Here is a 21,859-nt window from a genome sequence, read left to right as displayed (position 1 = left end):
CCTCCCGAGTACTGCGATTAAAGGTGTGTGTCTGTCGTTTAAATAGTTCATAACAGACGTCATTAAACTCCCCAAGTTCCAAGCAGGGGTTTGTACGTGAAGTACAGCACCCAGGGATGACAGGTTCTCCTCCCCTGCAGCACTGCCTTCCGAAGGCAGCTGAGCAGTGTTGTTAGAGCGAGGGGGGAGTGGGGAACCAGGCTGGGTGAGTGGCCGTGCAGTTATTAAAGAGATGTGGGAAAGAGCAGTGTGAGCAAACAGCCTGCTTCTGTTATGGTCAGCTTTGAAAAATGGCCCCTTGCAAGTGTCTGCCTCCGGCATCTGTGCTTGAGTAGGTCCAGAGCGTAAGCCTTCTTCACATGCGCACTCTGCGTCTTGTCATGGCGCTGCAGATGTCTTCAGCACGACATACTTTGGATTTGGTAGTGAAATGTGATGTCCTATCTCCTTCCCCTTCCTCTGTGGCAGTGCCGTGAGTCCTATAGACGGGAAGTCCATGGAATCCATAACCAATGTGAAGATATTCCATGGGTCCGAGTATAAAGCCAATGGAAAAGTCATCAGATGGACAGAGGTAAGAAATAAACCTTGGAGCACTTGCCTTACTTTCAACACAGCCTTGTGCTAAGCCCAAAGCCCCACTCTGGGCTGATTTGGAAGGAAAAGGTGAGCCAGTGAGATGGGTCAGTGAGTAAAGGCTTTGGCCACCAAGCCTGAAGATCTGGATTCCGTCCTCGGGGCCTATGCAGTGGAATGAAAGAGCCAGCTCCCACAAACGACCCCTGACCTCCTCACACTCTGCATGCAGATACACATTTTTAAAAAAGTAAACGTTTTTAAAGAAAAAAGAAGTGTCTCTGAGCAAAGCTTTTCGTTTATCTACTAGACTACTAGATTTTTTTTTTTTTTTTTTTTTTTTTTTTTCGAGACAGGGTTTCTCTGTAGCTTTGGTGCCTGACCTGGAACTAGCTCTTGTAGACCAGGCTGGCCTCGAACTCCAGCGATCCGCCTGCCTCTGCCTCCCGAGTGCTGGGATTAAAGGCGTGCGCCACCACTGCCCGGCACTTTATCTACTAGATTTAATCCCCTCTGGTCTGTCTTAGCTCACTGGGAAAGAAAGTCCAAAGTGCAGCCTGCAGCACTCTGATGAACTCACTTCCAGGTGTGTTTGCTTTGGAAGACAAAAAGGCTGTCTCTGAGTGGGCACACCTTCTGTGCTGTGTTCCTCAGAGCGTTGAGTATGCCATGCTGTACTCAAAGACCATTGGATAACATGGTCTTCAAAGGACAGACAGTTCACAGTAAGATCTGCCAGAATTACAAAGCAAACAAGTAATGGTAAATTTCTGGTACAAAGCCAGATCTAGCCAGCTCTTAATCGGCCATCCAGATGTGCTCACACACCTGCAATCCCAGTCCTTGAGAGGCTGAGGCAGGGAGATCACAAACTTGAGGCCAGCCTGGGCTACCACCATCCTGCATCAGTTAATTAAAGTCCTACCAAACACAGCCCTACCCACAAGGCTTGGGGAGAACCTCAGGAGTCAGTGACTGGCACGCCTGTTGTAGGGTAGTGTCCTCTGTGTGGGACAGGAAAGCGCTACAGTATGGTTGCCTATGACAGCCTCAGCTGACATGACGAAGTTGACTGGGGAATTTCTCAAGTCTCCACTCTAGATGCAGGGCTCTCGGCAATTAATGGCTGCCGGGTGAGAAAGAATCAGTCTTCTCTAGGACAAGCCCCGTTACAAGTGATCCATTCTCAAGTGGTCAGCCCTAAACACATGCACATATGAGCAAGTCGAAATGGTCTCAGCAGGGTGTGGGGGGTGGTCTTGAAGGTTGAGCCTCATACATGCTAAACACGTGTTCTGCCACTGAGCTGCGTGCCCAGCCCCCTTGTGTATAGCATAGCCCCTTTGTGACCAGCATATAGGAGTTGTATATAACAATATGTAAGCATTGTATATTTTTATTTATTTGTCTTTTAAATTTTGTCTTTATGTTGTTTATCCTTTATGTCATCCAGAGAAGTCAGGCAGTTGCCATATGTATGCACAGAGACAAAGTAGGCTTTATGGGATCTTTGGAAAGCCGGCCTAGTGGTGCACGATGTAATCCCAGTACTCAGGAGACAGGGACATGATTGCTGCCAGTCCAAGGCCAGCCTGACCCTACACAGAGTGTTTCAGGCCATCCAGAGCTCCATGCACAGGGAGGGAGGGAAGGAGGAAGAAAGCAGGGCCTTTGAGAAGCAGGACTCAGTCTGTGAGCTGCTGGGGTGGCTCAGTGGTTGGAAGCCCTTGCCATAGAGCCTGGCAATCTTGAGTTTGATTTCCACAATGCATGAAAAGATGAAAGGAGAGAAGTGGCTCCACAGGCACACCATGTCACGTGTGTACCTGTACATATATGTGCAACCTCAGCTGTCACCATCAAGAACATCATCTCTCTCCTTTGAAATAGTCTTTTTTTGTTTTTGTTTTGTTTTCGAGACAGGGTTTCTCTGTGTAGCTTTGGAGTCTGTCCTGGAACTCGCTCTGTAGAACAGCCTAGCCTGAACTCACAGAAATCCACCTGCCTCTGCCTCCCGAGTGCTGGGATTAAAGGTGTGTGCCACCACCGCCCAACTGAAACAGTCTTTCATTGGCCTAGAGGTCACCAATTAGGCTAGACAGTGAGCCCCAAGGATCCTGTCTCTACCTCCCTAGTACTGGGATTGCAAGAGCACAATGCTACACCCAAGGTTTCTAGTTTTATGTGGGTTCTGAGGAATCAAACTTTATCCTTCATCATATGAGGCAAGAACTTCATCAATAGAGCTCCCTCCCAAACCCAGAAATTTCAGTTCCTTAAAGGCTGGCCTGGCAGTATGGCCCTGTGGTCACAGTGACTTGGAGAACTAAGGCGGGAGGCATGCTACAATCAACAAGAAATTAGCCTGGCCAATGAGAAAGAAGTTCTTTAGAATTCTTTTGAGTAAGGGCTTGCTCCTGACCTTTCTTCTGTGTGACTAGGTCTTGGGTCTCAAATTTCATCTTTTCTGTGCCTTGGCCTGTCTACAGCAAAGTGTATGGTTTGTGTGAACACTGGGACAACAAGCTCTGGCCTCCAGAAGACTTGGATCCTGGCCTCTGTTATCATCGTTGTCTTTGGGGTGGGGGAGCAGGGAGTAATACAGGGTCTCTACATAGCTCTGTCTATCCTGGAACTCACTATGTAGGTCAAACTGGCCTTGAACTCAGAGAGATCCACTCGCTTCTGCCCCATAAAGCATGTGCCAACATGCCCAGCTTGCCTTTTTTTTTTTTCTTTTGACATAGAGTCTTAACTATGTAGTTCTGGCCGTCCTAGAACTCATGGAGATCTATCTGAGGCCTCTCCAGGACTCGGATTAAAGGCATGTGCCACTACACCCAGCCCCTGGCCTCTGCCTTTACCCACTTGGAATAATCTGTGGAGAGCTGGATCCCCAGTTAACAATGACTGTTATTTTAGACTCTCATATTACTCCTATGAAAAGTGTCCACATGTTAAATTGCCTTTTAGAAGTACACAGTCCATCTGCACATGGTGGTACGTGGTGGGAAGATCAGGAGCTTGGGGTTAGCCTTGACTACACGATAAACTGGAGGCCAGCCTGGATTACATGAAGCCCTGTCTCAAAAAAAAAAATGTACAGTACTAAATGTGAGCCTTTTTGTTTTTAAGTAGAAAGTGCTATTAGACCTTGGTCTGTGTTTGCAGAGAGCAGAGCTACTGCCAGTGTGGGTGCAGAGACTGGCAAGGAGGGATTGTCTTGGGTGCTGCACTTTTCTAAAGATTTTATTGTGCCTGTGTATGCATGATGTAAGGCACACCTGCCACAGCACACATGAAGGAGTAGGTTCTTTCCAGGGGTAAACTCGGGCTTGTGCAGCCTGTGCCTTTCCTGGCCAAGCCGTCTCTCCAGTGCTCTTCCCATCAGGTCACCTTGTACATCTTAGAGAACTGGGTGCCCAAATACAGTGGCTAATCTGCTTGTTCCACATCCTGGACACAAGGTGAAAGCCTCTTTTGTTTGGGGATAGGTGTTTTTCCTAGAAAATGATGACCAGCATAACTGCCTGAGCGACCCTGCAGATCACAGCAGACTGACCGAGCATGTTGCCAAGGCATTCTGCCTCGCCCTCTGCCCCCACCTGAAGCTTCTGAAGGAGGATGGAATGACAAAACTGGGACTTCGCGTGACACTTGATTCAGATCAGGTAAGAAACATCTTGGGCAGCGTTTGGAGCTGGCCTTGAGTTGTTTTGTTCTTGTTTTTTTCTGAGAGTTTTCCTGAGTTACCCGAAAGGATAAATGACCTCACATCCCACCACGCACAGATATGCTCTCTGGTCAGAACCATTTGCAGTGTGGATCCTAAGGACTGTAGGGTATGGAAGGAAGGGCCAGGATCTGCCACCCGTGATAAGCTTGTGTCACCCTGTGAAACCCCATGCCCACCCATGGATACTGCTCTGCAGCCCTGAGGGGCAGGTTCTAGGTACCCCTCATCATGTCTTCTTAGTCAGCGGGACCGAGCTCCTGTTCCTTGGCATCTGCAGTTGCCACTGCTTAGTAAAATTTGTCTTGCTTTCCTCAACAGTTTTCTCGTCATTGGGACTTAGTTTTTTGCTTGTTTTTGATTTTTGTTTACTTTTTCTTGTTTTTTATTTTTTGAGACAAGGTCTCACTAGTTGCCCTGGTTGGCCTTGAACTCAGAGGTCCAGATCCATCTGCCTATCTGCCTCCTGAGTGTTGAGACTAAATGTGTGCCCCCATGCCTGGCTTGATGTTTGTATGTGCTCTTTGTATTAACAATCCAGTCCTCACCTCCCAACCCGCTCCTTGTCCTAGTATCTCTCTATTGTGGCCGAGCTCTTCACAGCAGGTTCCATTGGGCCTGCATTGGGTGCCTAAAATTTGCCAGCTACCATTTCCACCCTCAGTCCTTAGTGTTGCGTTATTAGAAATGAGTGGAGTGGGGGCTGGAGAAATCTGGTTCAGTTCCCAGCACCCACATCGTGGTTTATAGCCATCCTTAACTCCAGTTCTAGGGGGTCTGACTTGACTTCTTCTGACCTCCTTGGGCACCAGGCACACACGTTGCACATCCATACATGCAGACAAACCGTCACACACATTTAAAAATAAAAGAAGTTTATTTTTAAAGAAGAAATGAGTGTGGGCTCAGATTGATATTCCCAAAGCAGTTTCTATTCTGGGTGCTTACATGGGGAAAACCTGGCTTTTTGGTGCAGAATTTAATCAAATAGATTATCAGGGCAGGGTGAAAAGTTGTGTCTGGCTTTATTTCCTCACTAGGCATCGTCAGCCAGTGTTTATTTTCACACAAGGTCTTGTCCTGCGCTGAAAAAAAGGCCTATCTGGGGCTGGGGATGTAGCTCAGATGCCTGCCTAGCATGCACAGAACCCTGGGATTGATCTTCAGCACCATGCAAGCCGAGCATAGTGACGTACACTTGTATCTTAGCCTCTCAGAGGTGGAGACTGGAGGATCAAAATCTTAAGATCATCCTTGGCTGCATAGCAAGCTTGAGACCAGTCTGATCATATAAGACCCTATCTCAAAACAACAACAAAAACCAAACAAGCCAACAATAACAAAAATCAGGCTCAGTGGGTGAAGGCACCCGACTGCCAGGCTTGACAGCCTGAGTTCCCATTCCTGTAACCCACGTAACTCAGAGGAAGGAGAGGCTGTCCTTTGATTTCCTCATGCATATCATGGCACACACCCATACACATAAAATTAAATGCAATTTAGAAAAACGCTTATCCATGTAATACTAGTGAAGTGTCTATCATGTTCCCGTCTCACATGTACTGATAACCTATCTGGACAGAGAGGCTCCCTCATGTGGAACAATCAGACAGCAAATCTTTTTCTGCTAAGTTTGACTCTCTTGAGGGAAAGGGCCCTTTATCTTTGAATTTCTGTTTTCAGTTGCTCAAAAAATGGTGTGTTGGTGACTGCATGGACTGAAGAAAAATGCGATGTTGTATTCCTCACTTTAGTTTTTACAACCAGAGGCTAAACTGATTCATCCTTTCTATTCCCGGAAACGGACATTAGCGGATTCAGGAACAAGGTCAAGGTCTCACGAGAGTAGGTGCCAGAGTGGTAACCCACAGTTAACAGAAGAAGAATGTGTGTGCACTGTCATGTGTCTAGCTCATGGGAAAGGACTTGGAGAAGCCCTCTGGAGAGATCTTCCCTGTCCCGTAACCTGTCATCCCTTCTCTCCTGGTAGGTTGGCTATCAAGCAGGGAGCAATGGCCAGCCCCTTCCCTCGCAGTACATGAACGACCTGGACAGCGCCTTGGTGCCTGTCATCCATGGAGGAGCCTGCCAGCTCAGTGAGGGCCCTGTCGTCATGGAGCTCATCTTTTACATCCTGGAAAACATCGCATAGAGGACGACTCCGTTCTCTCTGCTCAGACCTGTTGCAGCAGCAGTCATATCCAAATCAATTGCACTTTAAAACTGGAAGATTAAGCTTTTGTTAGCACTATTGGTAGGGGGGTATGGGGTGGGAGTAGGGTTTAGGGGGAAGGGTGGGGAGGGTGGTTGGGGGACAGATGTTCCATGATTTTAAGTCTTCTATGCATTCTCCAAGAAGACCCGGGCAGCTTCTTACTGCACAACAGTTACGCTATCTTTGCAGCTAAACCCCTTCTGTTCCTGTCTAGACAAGAAGTCTGCTCCTCTCTTATGGTCATGTGCTCAGAAATGCTCATATGGGTACAACCATCTCCAAGATCAGGGTGGGGGGGCAGAAAGGAAATAAACAATGAAGCGTAAATTTTGCACTTCCTGTATAGAACTGGCATAAAAGAATGTTATGCTGCTACACTTACCGTCCTGGCTACACCCCAGATGCTTACAAGAACGTTTAGATTTTTTGTTCCGGCTACTGACTGAATCAAATCAAAGGGGTTTCTTGTCTGCTGGCCATGGAATGGTAACTCAGTATAAGCCAGGCAGTTTGGATAGCAGAGTCGAGTGTGGAGTCACTCACGGTCTGCCTAAGTGAATGGCAGGTAGTAAAACGAGCCTTTTGTGAGAGCCGGCAAGGAACACCCAAGGCATTTTCATTTACTGTACACTAGAGATATTTTTAAAGAGCATTTTACTAAGAAACTGCTTAAACTTCCAGGAAAGTTGTAAATATAGAAAGAAAAAACCTGTGTCCTCTCTTACACAGCCTTACGTACTCATGCCCACACCGACGCTTGCCCCGCTCGACTTGTTGGGGTCTTGTCTTTCTCCCTCCTCTGTAATATTGAGGTGCATACGACAGAGTCCCTTCCCCTCTACAGTAAATGTTATTCCTTGCCCAGATAGGATGTTAGTCGAGGCCACTGTGACTGGCTTTAACTTCAGTCCCGCCCAGCACTGTCCTGGGAACCTTTCCTCAATGGTGTGCTTTCCAGCCGGGGTCAGACACTGCACATAGCTCTTAGACTGGATTTGGTTTTTTGTGGTATGCATATTTTTTGAGTATAGGCCCTCACATCCTGAATTTTTGTTTTGTTTTAGAAAACATGTCATTTGAGTTTGTCTTGACAATGGTACTCATTGCATTCTCGGCCTGATCACCTGATGTCCCTCTGCCTCTCAGAGATGGTGGCAAATTTCATCATCACCGTGTACTATGCCTAGTTTCCCTACTATGTATTTCCCTCTTAATGACAGACTTATGTAGAGGCGCTTTTCACAGTGTGCAAATGTCTGCTCCTCAGATTGTCCCTTAGATTTATTTGCACCACGGATGCTTCTTGCCTGCACTGATCTTTTACTCTGACAGCTGCAAGATGGCTTTCTAATTCCAGCATGCCCTTTCTTTGCCAGCTGGACTTAAAAACTATAAACAAACCAGCCCCCTCCCCCCCCTTCCTCCCTGTTATTCTTTTAGTTTTCATGTTGGTCTTGTGGAGTTCTACTTTCTTAGTTTGGTACTCAGGTGAGCTCATCTTTGGCTAAGTTGAGCACCTTCAAGCTGGCTCCTGCATCCTTTCATGACACATTTCTGTTTACTCCTTCCTGTGTCACCTAACAAGATGCTCTTACCTGCCAGGTTTGGAATCGCTTTATCTCTGAGTAGCCCTTTTAATTGGAATAGTACAGGAAACCAAGGTCTGGTTCTGATTTTATCTTTGTTAAATTTATTTTGGTCACAGGCCAAATGCATCTCTGTTTGAAATACACTGCTCTAGGGCAACTAACGCTCGTGTTCATGGCATCTTCCCAAGCCCAGGCCACCCCGGAATTCCTTCCTCTACAGCCCTAGGTTCAAATGCAGGCCTCGGCAACAGTGGAAGGCTGCTCCATCCCTCTCCTGAGCTGGTAGACCTGCTTGGGGAAGTAGCTGTTTTCTAAAGGCCCTAAGGCCTGGCCTGGCCTATGTGTCTGACTGTGACTGTCTCTCTTTCTGCTGGGTGAAGATTGCACTCCACACCCATTTCTCCCAAGGTTTTGATGGAAGCTACAGAACTGGGAACATGACCTTTCTCTTAGATGTAGGTACAAAGCCTTAGAAGTGTCCTTTGGCCCTGACCAGCACTGATTTCATATAAGAAAAGAGCCCTTGAACTGGCCCTGAACCTGTAACAGGAAGTACCTAACAAGTGTATTTGGTGTTAATATACCTCAAAAGATGGGCGCTTCTACAGCACTGCCCCATCCTCCTGCTCAGCTAACTGCACCCTGCTGTTGGACATGGATCTCCTAGAATATGCAAGCGTTTTTTGTTTGGTTTTTCAAGACAGGGTTTCTCTGTGTAACTGCCCTGGCAATTCTGGAACTCACTCTGTAGACCAGACTGGCCTCAAAATCAGAGATCCTCCTGCCTGTGCCTCCCGAGTGCTGGGATTAAAGGCCTACGCCACCATGCCCAGCTCATATACAAGGTTTTTAACCCCTCCTCCACAAAGGACAGATTCTGGAGCCATAAAAACAGGTCCATTCTTAACTCATAAAATATCCTTTGTGTGTAGGAAAATCATCGTAGAAAATCGGGCTTACGCCATCAAGGATGCTCAGTCTTTTCTCCTTTTTAACTTTGGTTTTATATAATGTGTACTGTAACTTATATTATAAAGTGCTGAAGCAGCACATTCCTCGTCAGGCAGGGTTTTCTAGATTTAACCTGAAAGATAAATGCAGAGCTTCTACACAAAGAGCAGAATTGCATCCTGGTAATTTATTGTTTTTAAAAATTGTATGCTTACCAAGTGCGTTTGTAAGCATATATTGCATAATGTATTTCCTGGATTTTAGAGATGGCTCTCTTGTAGCCCAGGCTGGCCTCAAACACTCAGTCCAGTCAAAGATGACATTCAATTCCTGATGCTCCTGCCTCCTCCTCCCAAGTACTGGGATTATAGGAATACACCATTATACCTGGTACTCCCTATTTCCCAAGCCCTCCTGCTCTCAAGGCGGCAGAATGATGGGATCGTCTACGGTCCCATCTCCTGTCTTCTCCATCTACACTGGGTCCTGCTGGTGGCCCAAATTCCAGTTAGACTTCTCTTTGGTCATCTGAAAGACAATTATGCACTTAATGTATTTCTAACAGTAGCTTCTATTTTACTGATACTAAAATTAAATAATGGTAATGGGATTTTTAAGTCGTATACATAGGACTGCATGAATAGAGCCGGACGCTGAGCCATCTTAGAGGCCAGTCATCTAAGGCCCATTTCATCCTCAACACTTTAGGAACAAGAGCAGGTACATGCTTCCCAGCCCTGTGGTTTGATTCAAACTCAAAACAGCTGACCTCACTTAGTGCCAAGGTCTTTTAAGGAAAGCCACACATATTTGGGGGGGGGGCGTGACCCATAAGTATGAGGAGGGCAACCATATACGTTTTAGACTGGTGCTACATAAAGGAAAAAAAAAATCGTGCAATCCTTGCCTTTCATGAGCAAAACTTCCTGACTCTAAAATTCCGTATTTTATTCAGTCCAGGAATTCAAAAGACATTCAGTGCAATATTTAGAAATGATTTTTGGTGTGGCTGGTTCTGTTATATCCATGAATGTTTGGTTACTGTGGCTGACTAAATCTTACATAAATGAGGCTTTATGCAGGCCCCTCCCCCTACCCATGCATTCCTTGGCTACAACAAAGACCTTTTAAGTCTCCAAGTCCAGTGGGTGGCTTTGTCAGGCCTCCCTCAGCCTTGAGGTGGTTTTTCAATGCGCAGAGGGATGTAGTGGACTGAAAGTGAACAAGCTGTAAGGGCAATCCCTGAAGTCTCAGAACACAACACTCCCAGTAGAGGGAAGAAATGTGAAATGCCTAGGGCAGATAGGGATCGTGGAGAATAACCCCAGGGGCTCCTCATTTTAGCAAGCATTGAGTTGAGTCAGATGCAGGCTGAAAGGAAAGTGCGGTGTGACCAAGAACTCTTCAGACCACCCCCCTCTGCTCTGGGTTCCTTCATGAAGGCAGAGACCCTTTCATTCCAATTCGCCGCTGGACACATGATGTGACTATAATTGTTAAATCTCTTACGTATGCAAGATTGGGAGCTCACATCTGCTAGGTAGGATTGGCCAGAGAGCTCTGGGAGAAGTCACTTGTCAGCAGTTTCTGCCCTGTTATCCACTAACAATTTTGATATGCTCTTCAAGGGCTGTTATCTCCAACAGATGCACAAAAGCTTACCCCTGGGCTGTGCTTATGCAATACTGTAGTGACCAGCAGCTGAATGTACTTCCTACTTCTCATAGAGCCTTCACAAATTATCCTGAGGAAGCTGGGCATGGTAGCACATGCCTGTAATCCCAGCACTAGGGAAGCTGAGGCAGGAGTTCAAGACCAGCCTGGACTATAGCGTGAAACCCTGCCTCATTCAACCAAAATAATAAATAAATAAATATGAAGGAACACTTTGTTGAGGTTAATGCTTTAAACCAGAGGAAAGAGTTGGGGTGCTGACTTCTGAGAAATCTAGAATAACGTTTTTAAATATTAACTCCGTTGCAACTACCTGACCCTTCATTTCATCTGTTCACCATGAAAGCTATAGAACTTGGACAAACAGGGATTAGCCAAGAGATCAGCTCAAGGACAGGCCTTCTCAAAAGAGGAATACACAGGTACAACAGAACTGCTTTGGCTTTTAAAGTGACAGGGAACAGGGCATTTGAAGACTTTGATAGTAAATTAATACTGTTTAGAATATAAAGTCCTTACAGTGAATTAGACCTAGTTTTAAAATAAAAACGGCCACATAAAACTGCTAATTTTTTTTTCTTTTCTTCCCATTTAACATCTTAGGTACATGGACCAAAGCGAAGAAAGCCTTCCCCTTCCCACCAATAGTACCAAAGTAACTTTCCCGTTTCCCAGTCCCCTGGGAAGCAGAAAGGCTAGTGCAGCAGGTATTAGGTCAAAGGCACAGGCTGAGGGGAAAACAGCTGCAGTCCCGGAATCCTGCCCCTCCCCTAAGCAGGGAAGGTTCCGATCACCCTCACGTTCTCCATCCCTTACAGTCACATCTTTGAAAGGCACATCCAGAAACGATGCAACTGGGGCTGGGTTAAGTGTACATCATCGCTATGCAGAGGTTAAGGGGCAGTAGGACTCTGGCACAGAGCAATGGGGGTATCCTTGTCTTCACCCACATTCTGGTGGCGGGAGGCTGTACAGATGCTCCACGGAGGCCCAGGAGAGGTGGGGCGAGGACAGCCCACGCCACGGTTAGTTTGGCGGTCTTTGGTGCTTGTGTAGCAGCAGCTCTCACTACAGAGGCTCTTGCAGCCGGCAGAGCTGGATCAGTGAGCTGGTACCAGTGCCGACTACCTCACAAGGCAAAAGCACAAAGAAAACCATCCGAGCTTTAAAAGGTTTCTGAAGAACATTAACATGAGATCTTTCTGCCCTGAGTCTTCAAAAATAACCCACAAGCACTTCCCAACAGTTTTAGTTTCCTTGAGAGACTAAATGCTTCCTCCCCAGAAATGACTGAAAAAGTTTTAGTAAAGAGAAAACTCCGGTGGATCAGAGAGCTACTCACCTTACAGGCCCCTAGGTTCCAGGACCAACCAGTTCTCGGTGACCACCTGCACATCCTGGCCACTCAAAGGCTCCCGCAGCCTCACCTTAACCTCCAGCTTCCCCCCAGTGGGCTTTCTTCCATCCAGAACCTGTGACAGGCACAGAAATAGACTGATTGAGGGACAGCCTGAGGCAGGTAGCAGTTGCATCAGGACAACCCTGCCTTCCTTCCACCTGCAATATGGGAAGTGGTGGACTGCTAACTCTCAGGATATCTTAGAAATCAGTAACCTAGAAATCTAGATACGTATCAGTGCTCTAACTGGAGAAACCTGTAGCTCTATTCTGTTTTCCTCTTGATCTTCATAACTCCTAGAATTAGCACTGGCTTCCACACCCTCGTGCATGGCCCACAGAAGTGGATGGTTGGGTAGCAGTCACAGGTACAACTCAGGCTACGCCCTCCTCTAAGGCAGATAAATAGTTGAATACAAAGTACAGCAACAAGCTTGAGAAATTCGACCACCCTTAGAGCAGTTCAGACTAGGCTCCACTTTAGGAGAACTCCAGGTGGGGAGAGGCAAGCTCTAGCCTCTAAAAGCCTCCGTAAGGGTCTGTCTGGACCTGGATCTGCAAGGATGTAGAAATCTCTTCTCTGCTGGCTGTTCCCCATTTGTCAAAGGCACAACCCTGTAAGGTCATGGAAGCTCACGAGCTGCCTGCACAGTTTTCAATCACCATTTGCATATTATCTAGAAATACTCTACCCACTTCCTGTTTGGAGTTTGTTCTCGGCCTCCTGCTACTTGCCCAGTGCCCCAAGCACAACACAGCCCTGTACCATGCTGAGCAATGGTCGGAATACTCAAGGGTCTTCTCTCAACTGTCACTCCTAGGAGCTTAAGTAGTCCTGGACTATGGAAAGAATATGGTTACTTCCATCTGGCTGCCTTTGAAAGTTACTCAGACTTTCTTTACATCTTCCATGACAAGGGGATACAACCCATTCCGAAGCACACTAGATACAATTTTAAAATGTGCATAGAACCCTCAATAGAGTTCCAAGAATATCAGCTCCTTCTGGGCCCTACCTCCATGATCTCTCTGATCTCACACTCATTCTCCAGCCTTTCCAATTTCAGGTGTGCTGTGCCAACCAGCTTGTCACTTCTAAAAAAGGATCTGGGAAGGCAAGAAGCAACAGAGGATTAGCCTGGGCAGAGCGGGCAGGAATGGGAACTGGCTGCATTCAATGCAAGCAAGCAGTGGTGTGGGGAGCAGCAGGAACAGGCCTGCCATTCCTCCCCTCCTACCTTTCTTGTGGGATTGATAGCTCTTACTTACCCTTTGTGGAAGATCTCAAATTTGATTCCTTTGCTCTGGATCACTCTCTTAAAGCTCCGGTGATTTCGATTGATGTTTAGTTTAAAAACTTGTTCAAATTCTGCAAGGAGAGGGTTGGAATTCTTGGGGAAGTGGGAAAAGAAGCCCAGGGCAGGTATATTCTCTGGAGTTCACTGCCTGCAATTCAGGGTGAACTGAGAGAGCCACCCTCTCTGGTGAGAGAGAGGCAGAACATGTAAGGTTTTGGCCTTGTAAACACTTTTGGTACCCAGAGACACAAATTATATATTGGAAAGCACTTGGAATCTGGAGTGAGAATTCCTAGATTCAAGTACCATCACCCCCACCCTGCTCACTGTGTAGCCCTGGCTGGCCTAGAACTCATTCTATTGACCACACTGGCATTAATCTTGCTGCAGTTCTGCCTCTGCTTCCCAAGTGCTGGGATTATAGATGTGATCCACACACCCAGTCTTCAAGTCCATTTTTAACACTTCCTTGCTGTGAGTCCCCAGACAAATCCTTTTACTCAACTAGCCACAAGCCCCAGTTTTTGTATTGCTTTTTCTTATATTTTTATTAATTTTTTTTTCAGGTGTGGTGGTGCACAACTTTAATCCCAGCACTCAGGAAGCAGATGTAGGTGGACCTTTCTGAGTTCCAGGTTAGGCAGAGCTATAAGCTATACACTGAGATATTGTCTCAAAAAAATTTAAAAAGACCTTTATTAGTTTTCATAGTGTGTGTGTGCTGGAGACCAAGACTGCCAGAGGCATCATATCCCTCTGGAGCTAGGTACAAGCGTTTGTGCAACCACTGATCTGGGTACTGGGAAGCAGAAGCAGAGCCTCCACTATATATATACATATATTATATACATATACTTCCTACTTCTATATATATATATATATATATATATATATATATATTAGTTTTATGTGCATTGGTGATTTGACTACATATACATCTGTGTATGAGTGTGATGGTGCTGGATTCCCTGTGATTGGAGTTACAGTTTTGAGCTGCCCTGTGGGTGCTGGGAATTGAACCCTAGTTCTCAACCAGTGCTCTTAAATGCTGAGTCATCTCTCCAGCTCTAGGCTTCAGTTTTCACAACTATATAAAGGAACTATTAATAATAGCTGCCTTTATTTTTGAGTTGGGTGGGCCAAGTAAAACAGTAGCTATTACAACACTGGAAACTGCTATCCAGATAGGAAGTATGCGCAGAAATGGGTCTTATATGTCACTCACCTGGAGAGTTTGTGTTCTTGACCACAGCTGTTTTGCTTTTTTGAGCCTGGTCCTACAGCAGCGAGATGAGAGAAGTTAAGATAGCTCAAAAAAGCAGGTGTGCAGCTACAGTACTTTGGCTGTGTCAGTGGTAAGGAAAGCAACCCCTGCAGATGGACCAGAAAGTCTTCAACCCATCCCCATGGCCATGCCTCTTAAAGATGGAGAGGAACTAAATAGTACTGGGGTTCAGAGGGTCCCTAACCCTATCAGAATCTCACCGAGTTAGGGTAATGAAACTCAAAGCGTACAAACGCATCCAAGTCATCGGGAGTCACTCCTATAAAGAAAAATGGAGTCAGGTTGGAAAGCACGGTCAGAGACTGGTGCCCAGGCAGCAGGTAGGATATGTGAACAACATCCTTCAGAAAGATGACCCTTGGTTACCTGGTGGGGCTGGGAGGTTCATTCCCCGGACAATGATCAGATGCATTTCTGTGCTGTTAAGTTCTGAGAAGAGCCTACAGACCAGAATGAAGAAAGTGCAGAGTAAAAGACAGTAGCAGGACAAGGGCCACAGTGGTGCAGAGTGGAGCGGTGATGGCACAGCAGCTCTGAGCTCCCCTCTGAGGGCAGCACATCCACCTCCCCCGCTCTAGCATCCATGGTACTGGGAAGTCTCACTACGGCTCTGCTCCAAACCTTTCACCCTATCCCTGCACAAAGCCACAGTTTCCCTTAGGCTTTGGCACCTCACAGTCTGGAATGTCTTCAACTCAAAGTGATGGCTGGGAGGGTCAAGGCCCTGGGCCTGGGCTAGCTGCAGGATCTCAAGCTGTTTCTTTCGGTCCTGAGCAAGCTTCTCAAACCTGCCAGGGACAGGTAACCAAGTCAGCAAGGTAGGATTTGTTATCTGGTTCCCTAACCCAACAAGCCCAGCACAGCCCTGGCACTTACCGGGTAGTCTCAGCCACATTGCCCTGGTGCATGAACTGCTTGGAGAACAGCAGGCACTTCTAGAAACAGGAGCCCAGAGTGACTCCATAGCCAGAGCAGGGCTTGCCTTGGCAAGCTCCTAACAATCTCTCAAAGCTCCTAACAATCGTCTTTAGCGTGACCTCTCCTATAAAACATATTCCTGGGGTACTCTTCCTAAGGCCTAACACACTTTCCTGCTTACATGTTTGTCAGTTTGAGACAGGGTCTCGGATACAGAGCCCCTGCTAGAACTCATAGCAGTTCTCCTGCCTCACCCTCCCAAGTGCTGGTCCTGCAGGTATGTGTCACCTCCATGCTGGTCCCATCTACACCCTGGTGCTTCCTCTCAGAAGACCATATCCCAAAAATTCATTTGGCAAACTCCTTCCTTCAAAAGTTAATCCATGTGGGCGTGGTGACAGTGTATAGTTCCAGCATTTAGGAAGCGGAGGCAGAAGGACTTAGAGGTTGAAGTCAGCCTGGGGTCCATGAGGAGTTTCTAGGACAGCATGGCATATAGCAAGATCCTGCTTCAAAGATCAACACCATCAAAAAATAAATTTAAGCATATACTTTAGAACTCTGTCTTTTCAGAAAAGGCAGCACTTCAGGTCAGCTGTCTCACAAACCTATTCCCCTTCACTCTGTTTGAATTTCATAACTACATGAAGAGAGGGGCTGGGGAGATAGATGGCTCACTGGTTAAGAGCACTGGCTACTCTTGCAGGGGACCTGCACCTGGTTCCCAGCACCTAAACACTGGCTCACAAGCACCTGCAACTCCAGTTTCAAGGAATCCAATATCTTCTGACTTCCATGGACACAAGGTACATATGTGATATATGTATATATATGTGTAGGCAAAGCATACATGTTAAAAAAAAAACCACTAAAAAAGGGTAGCTTCATTTTGCGATTGTCCAGGGTCATACCTTAGGCCAGTGAGAAGAGTTAAACTGAACCCATGCTAGGACACAGACAAGCAGAGACAGGGGCTACTGACCTCATGCTGCTCCAGGAGTATTTTCTGTAGCTGGACATACACCTCCTCAGCCTTCTGGGAGAGTCGCAGATCATCATGGTGAATGAGGATGAAGTCACCCTCTTCATCCGTCAAGGGTGAAGGCATCTGCCAGATCATAAGGCCCCCAGGCCCAAGAGTCAGATTACACCTCTCCTGCCATGTCACCTCTGACCCCAGGTAACCCATACTCCTTTTCCCTTCTATCTCAGGGATAAAAGCAAAGGCTCTTTCCCTGATGTCACCATTTTACACAAGTCCTACCTCCACCTAGAAGCCACCCCTTCATGCCCATCAACCAGCTCCCACCTCTGCCTGAGGCAGACTCCTGGTTCAGTAGGTGGGTCTCACCTTGGAGAGGTCGATGGGTTGACCTGCTCGGGCTTGGGCGATCTGGACCTCCAGATTTTTAGCTACTCGTAGATGGGATTTGGCCTGCTCTAGATCTTGTCTGCGCTTGGCCTGCAGGGCTGCTCGCTGGTATTGCAGTTTCCGAGCCTCCAGCAGTGCCAGTTGCTCCCGAGCTAAGGAATAGGGCCACTGGTTAGTCCATGCCTCTCTCACTGGACCACCACTCCTCTTCCTGTCTGTCCCTAACTCACCAGATGGACTCAGTGATTCCTTAGAACTTGAGGCCTTGGGCTCAGTCACAGGATGAGATGAAGGGGCCAGAGGATGTGCTGGCTTCTTGGCCACTGGAGCCTGTGCTGGGTTATCACTCTGCAGGTAGCAACCAGTTAGGACGTTATCAAATAGTTAACATTCCCCACCCTGGCCTAGACATTGGCTACCTCTGCCATGTTGCACCTCAGTTGAGAGGCTTTGCCTCCAGAGTCATAAAATTCAAAGACAGAACCTCAAAACCTTTCTAGCCTAACTCCCCCAACAGCAAGCATCACAGTCATAAAGAGAGACTTGGGTTTAGGGTTAGAAATACCCAGGTCTAAATTCAAGTTCTGCCTAGGGCAAAGCTTTTCTCTAGACTAGAGGAAAAGGTCTCTATTTTATAAGGTTAATATACTTCAGCAGCGTCTGGGTTTATTCCTTATCTGCTGGACCCCTGACTAAACCCTGAAGTCCTGGGCCCATAGCCAAACCTCCTCATCTTCATCTGCCAGGACTGTATCTTGTGAGGCCAGTTTTTGGGCAGACGCCAAAATTGCTGTCATTGAATCCTCCTCGGCACCTTTACTGGGCCCCAGGCCAGGGATGGGAGGAAATCCTGAGAAGACAGAATGGAGAGGGAGCAAGGCAGCAGCAAGCAGCAGGGAGACATGAGGCAGCTGTGGGTCTTGCCTGGCTCTGGGACGGGTAACTCACACAAGGTAAAGGCACACGAATGAGAAATCTCTTTCTCCCTCCCTTCTTGCTGAGAAATCACATACGTTCCATAGGCCAAGCCACACTCACCTGGAGGAACAGGTAACTCAGCAAAGTCAACTTTCTGCCCTGCTTGATGAGCTCGAACAGCATCCTGATATTGCTACATGGGAAGGAAGGGAATTTCAGCAGCCTGCAGGCACCATGCCCTCATTGCAGAGGCAGAGAGAAGACAGGGAAAGGCTGCAGTCCTAGAAGAAAAGGGGTCCAGAGGCAGCAAGAGCTCTATAAACAGACAAGGACTCAGAGAAGAGCAGGGCTTGTAGGGAAAGTGCACAAGGCAGGACAGAGCCATGACAGGCCAGCAAAGGATAGGGGCTGCACAGCCACGGGCTCACCTTGGCAATGCGATCATGCATCCTGGCCTTGCGCTCATTCCCACTGGCCCGGGCCTGGATGCCTGCCTCACGGTACCTGTTCAGCCTTTGCTGTAAAGCATCCAGCACTGTTTTTGGCTCTGCAGGGGCCACTATAATGGGGGAAAAAAGAGACTATCAGCTCATCCTGCCTCTTCCCAGGCCCCCACTCCATTGCCCCACTGTGAAGTCCTACCTGGGGCTGGGAGGTCAGAGGCCATCACTTTCTGTACTTGCTCCACTGCTGGGGACAGGACTCGGGTTGCTGTAGGGGCCTCAGAAGCCTGTGGGAGGGCCTTCAGATCTGGGGACCCAGAGTAGCAGGGTAGGCAGAGTGTCCGGCCAACCCCACACCTCACAGTCCTCCCTAATCCAGCCTAGGCAGATAGCCCCATTATCTGACTGACCAGGTGCTGGGGGCATGCCACTCAGATCCACAGGCTGCCCTTTCTCCAGGGCCTCCAGGATAGTACCAAATCTCTGCAGAAGAAGAACAATTACAGGCATAAGCCAGGGCACTCTCCCCCAGGTGCTGTCTGGTTCCTTTCAGCCTCTGCATCCCCATCAATGGTATGAAGGCAGGACGTCGTACCTTCCCAATCCTCATGAGCTCCAGGGCACGATCTAGATCACCAGCCCGTTTGGCATTGAGAGCAGCTACTTTATACTCTCTCTGTCGGGCTAACAACAGGGCCTGTGGGGCTGGGTCTGCAACAGGCAGAGGAGCAATGGCAGAGCTGCCTGGGAGGCTGGGCTCAGGTTGGAAAAGGTGCTCTACACAAAACAAAAGAACCCCAGAGAACTTGGCTAGAGGGTCAAAAGAAGAAGTTCCAGAATCAACCCCACCCCAAGTCTTGCTGGTCTAGGAATTCTTGGAGTGACAGGGAGGCAGGTGGGGTAGGCAGGCTATGGAAACCAGAACAGGATATCTTCAGATACCTGGCTCCATGGCACACGGAGTTGGGGAGTCTGCCTCAGGGCTCCTAATGGCTATTTCCTGATGGGGTGGGGGCCTTTTACCCAAGGCCACTGGAGGTGGAATCTCATCCTCACTGATCTTCCCGCCTTTCCTCACAGTGGCAAGCTGGGACTCCAAAGTCTGCGGGAAAGAATTATACTAGTAGCCCAAGTGGCTACCTGGGGCTCGCTGGAGGACAAGCCAGTGACCCAGCATGTTGAGCACACCTGTGAATGGCCCTTCCTTTACCGCCACCTCACCCACAGCCTGACTCACCTTCAGGCCCCGATCACAGCGCCGGACTTTGGCAGCTTCACCGGCCTCCTTGGCACTGGCTGCGGCCTCCCGGTAGTTATGGATCCGTTCCTCCAGCAAAGCCTGCAGCCCCCGAGGCCCTCCAGCCTGCAGATACTTCAGCTCAGGGCTGGGCCACTCCATAGCCAGCTAGGCCCTTGCCATTCTCTCCCTGTGAGGAAGCTACCCCAGAAGACGGATCTCTGGGACTCCGGGAGAAAGAGGTGCCTAAACCCCCAGAGTATGAAACAAAGTCCACAAGAGAAGCCAGACATTATATCAGGCAAACAGAGGCTCCCCCCGTCACTAGAGGCCAAGAAATGATTTCCAGAAGTGGCTGGAACAGGAAGGCCTTTGGAGCCTGCCAGTTATGGCAGTTCCTCATGCCGGCTTTCTGTGTGAGGAGCTGGTTGTTACTGGGCAGCTCTGCTGTGTAAGCCATGCTACATGCATACTGTCCATGGACACACAGGGGCCAAGACACATGCGGGCCCTTCTGAAAACCTACCTGAGGCACTGCAGGTAAAGCCTGTTGGAAGGCTGTCTGCACGGCAGGTTGCTCAGTGTTGTCCTGTGCCCTCTCCTCAGACAAGTCTGGGCTTGTTGCCTCACTGCCATCTAGCAGGCCACTTTCTTCATCCACACCCAGGACTTCCTGCAGCTCTGTCTGGGGAAACACAGTCCAAGAACTTGGGTGTCTCATGGCCACACTCATGTCTGCAAGAAAGTTAAAGGACCTGCTTTCCCAGCAGTATCTGTCAGTGAAATCCTGAGCTCAGTCCTCTTTGCCAACAGCTCTCTAATCAAGGAAGACTGTGATAAAAACAGAGAATTCCAAACTGCAGCACTCAGACCAGAAGTCAAAGGAGACAAATCTCTTACTGTATAGCCACGAGGCCAGGCCTGGGAACGGAAGGGCGCTCACTCAGTCTAACAAAGAGGAACAAACCCCAGCCCCTCAATAGCTCTCTCCTCTACCACACCAGAGCTTGATTCTTGGATACCAGCCTGGCAAACACACCAGCAGGTCTGTATCCTCCTCCAGCCCTTCCTCTTCCTCCTCCTCCACATCTCGCATACAGTCTGCTGCCAACTTCTCAATGTAGGCCATGGGTAGGGGGGCTGAGGAAAGAGAGTGACTCAGGTAAGGTGCTGGACATTGACGGAGGATCTTTAGTTCACTGGACTGGTAGCCACCCCAGGCAGAAATCCCCCATCCCTTCCACAGTGAAGTCCCCCTCAGAGAAGGCCTCTTCTTTCATGACTCTTGCTCTGCCTTCCTGGGATCCCACCAAGTAACACGCTGCTCCTCTCCCTGCATGTGTGCTTGGAGGTAATGTACCTGTTATACACTGCCCCGCCATGTCTGCTTACAGGTAATGTACCTGTTATACACTGCCCCGCCATGTCTGCTTACAGGTAATGTACCTGTTATACACTGCCCCGCCATGGCTTGCACATTTGTAAATGGTTCTAAATCCACTCAAGTTACTACTTACAGTTCTGTAAGATGGGTGACATTATCCTCATTTCACATCTGTAAATGGTTCTAAATCCACTCAAGTTACTACTTACAGTTCTGTAAGACGGTGACATTATCCTCATTTTCTATACTGAATAAATTAGGATGCACCAACATCCATTTCCTCAAATTCACAATCTTAGTAAGTGGTAATATTCAAACCCAGGCTTGTCTTAAAAAAGCAGGGTTAGGATACTGAGCCCTTCCCAGTCATGCCCTGACTTTAGCTCAAAGGCATACAGGCTGCCTCCTAAGGTTCCTGCTAAGAGGAATATTCAGACCCCTTATTCTGATATCTAAAGGAGATTTCACTTACTCACTGACATCATTTCTGTCAGTTTACTATGTACACCATCTGTCTGTGCTAATGGCCCCTACTGTATACAGTCCTTCCTATGTAGGACTAATACTAGTCACCTGAGTTAGGCTGAGAATCACATTTGTCTGAAGAGGGGAAGAAACTCCAAATACAGGTACTTAACTGACCTCTCTGTGCCTGGACTACAGGAAGGATGTAATTATCAAAAGAACTAGGGGAGTTGGCTGTCTGACTCCTTCAGACTATGAGCAAAGGACCCTCTCTCTCCCCCATGGGCCTGCACCGGCCCAGGGGCAAAAACTCACCACGCCCCTTGGGTGCTGGCCTCCTGCTTGTGCTCCCTGTCTCCCCAGTAAGAGCCAACAGCTCAGCCTCTAGGTCTCCGTCGTCTTC

The 21,859-nt window shown here is 48.0% G+C and overlaps 2 protein-coding genes across 10 annotated transcripts in view; one reads left to right on the top strand and one right to left on the bottom strand.

Moving 5' to 3' along the window:
- Positions 1-8,858, top strand: part of Zfyve9 (zinc finger FYVE-type containing 9) — a 147,038-nt gene extending 138,180 nt beyond the window's left edge. For 3 of the 5 annotated variants that reach the window (XM_026781976.1, XM_005353553.2, XM_026781977.1), the window contains 3 exons: positions 469-574; positions 4,071-4,247; positions 6,300-6,461. In XM_026781976.1, coding sequence (XP_026637777.1) covers positions 469-574; positions 4,071-4,247; positions 6,300-6,461 — 445 coding nt within the window. Of the gene's footprint in view, positions 1-468; positions 575-4,070; positions 4,248-6,299 lie in introns of all 5 variants that reach the window. The other 2 variants (XM_013348544.2, XM_005353554.2) reach the window with 1 other exon arrangement.
- An 899-nt stretch (positions 8,859-9,757) lies between these two features.
- The window catches only part of Cc2d1b (coiled-coil and C2 domain containing 1B), a 16,770-nt gene continuing 4,668 nt past the window's right edge, over positions 9,758-21,859 (bottom strand). Inside the window, exons 4-26 of one of the 5 annotated variants that reach the window (XM_026781980.1) lie at positions 21,772-21,859; positions 20,647-20,747; positions 20,134-20,292; positions 19,608-19,733; positions 19,313-19,472; positions 18,966-19,147; positions 18,781-18,853; positions 18,570-18,677; positions 18,356-18,486; positions 18,048-18,120; positions 17,735-17,859; positions 17,240-17,357; positions 16,989-17,161; positions 16,620-16,745; positions 15,596-15,654; positions 15,391-15,507; positions 15,086-15,159; positions 14,920-14,978; positions 14,660-14,711; positions 13,406-13,505; positions 13,153-13,243; positions 12,081-12,210; positions 9,758-11,866 (exon numbers count right to left, since the gene is read on the bottom strand). The exon at positions 21,772-21,859 is cut by the window's right edge and continues 1 nt beyond it. In XM_026781980.1, the coding sequence (XP_026637781.1) occupies positions 12,082-12,210; positions 13,153-13,243; positions 13,406-13,505; positions 14,660-14,711; positions 14,920-14,978; positions 15,086-15,159; positions 15,391-15,507; positions 15,596-15,654; positions 16,620-16,745; positions 16,989-17,161; positions 17,240-17,357; positions 17,735-17,859; positions 18,048-18,120; positions 18,356-18,486; positions 18,570-18,677; positions 18,781-18,853; positions 18,966-19,147; positions 19,313-19,472; positions 19,608-19,733; positions 20,134-20,292; positions 20,647-20,747; positions 21,772-21,859 (2,424 nt within the window). In that variant the 3' untranslated portion in view covers positions 9,758-11,866; position 12,081. The other 4 variants (XM_026781978.1, XM_026781981.1, XM_026781979.1 and 1 more) reach the window with 4 other exon arrangements.

The sequence above is a fragment of the Microtus ochrogaster genome, chromosome 10 (assembly GCF_000317375.1).
Source record: "Microtus ochrogaster isolate Prairie Vole_2 chromosome 10, MicOch1.0, whole genome shotgun sequence".
NCBI lineage: Eukaryota > Metazoa > Chordata > Mammalia > Rodentia > Cricetidae > Microtus > Microtus ochrogaster.
This window is presented reverse-complemented; position numbering and strand designations above follow the sequence as displayed.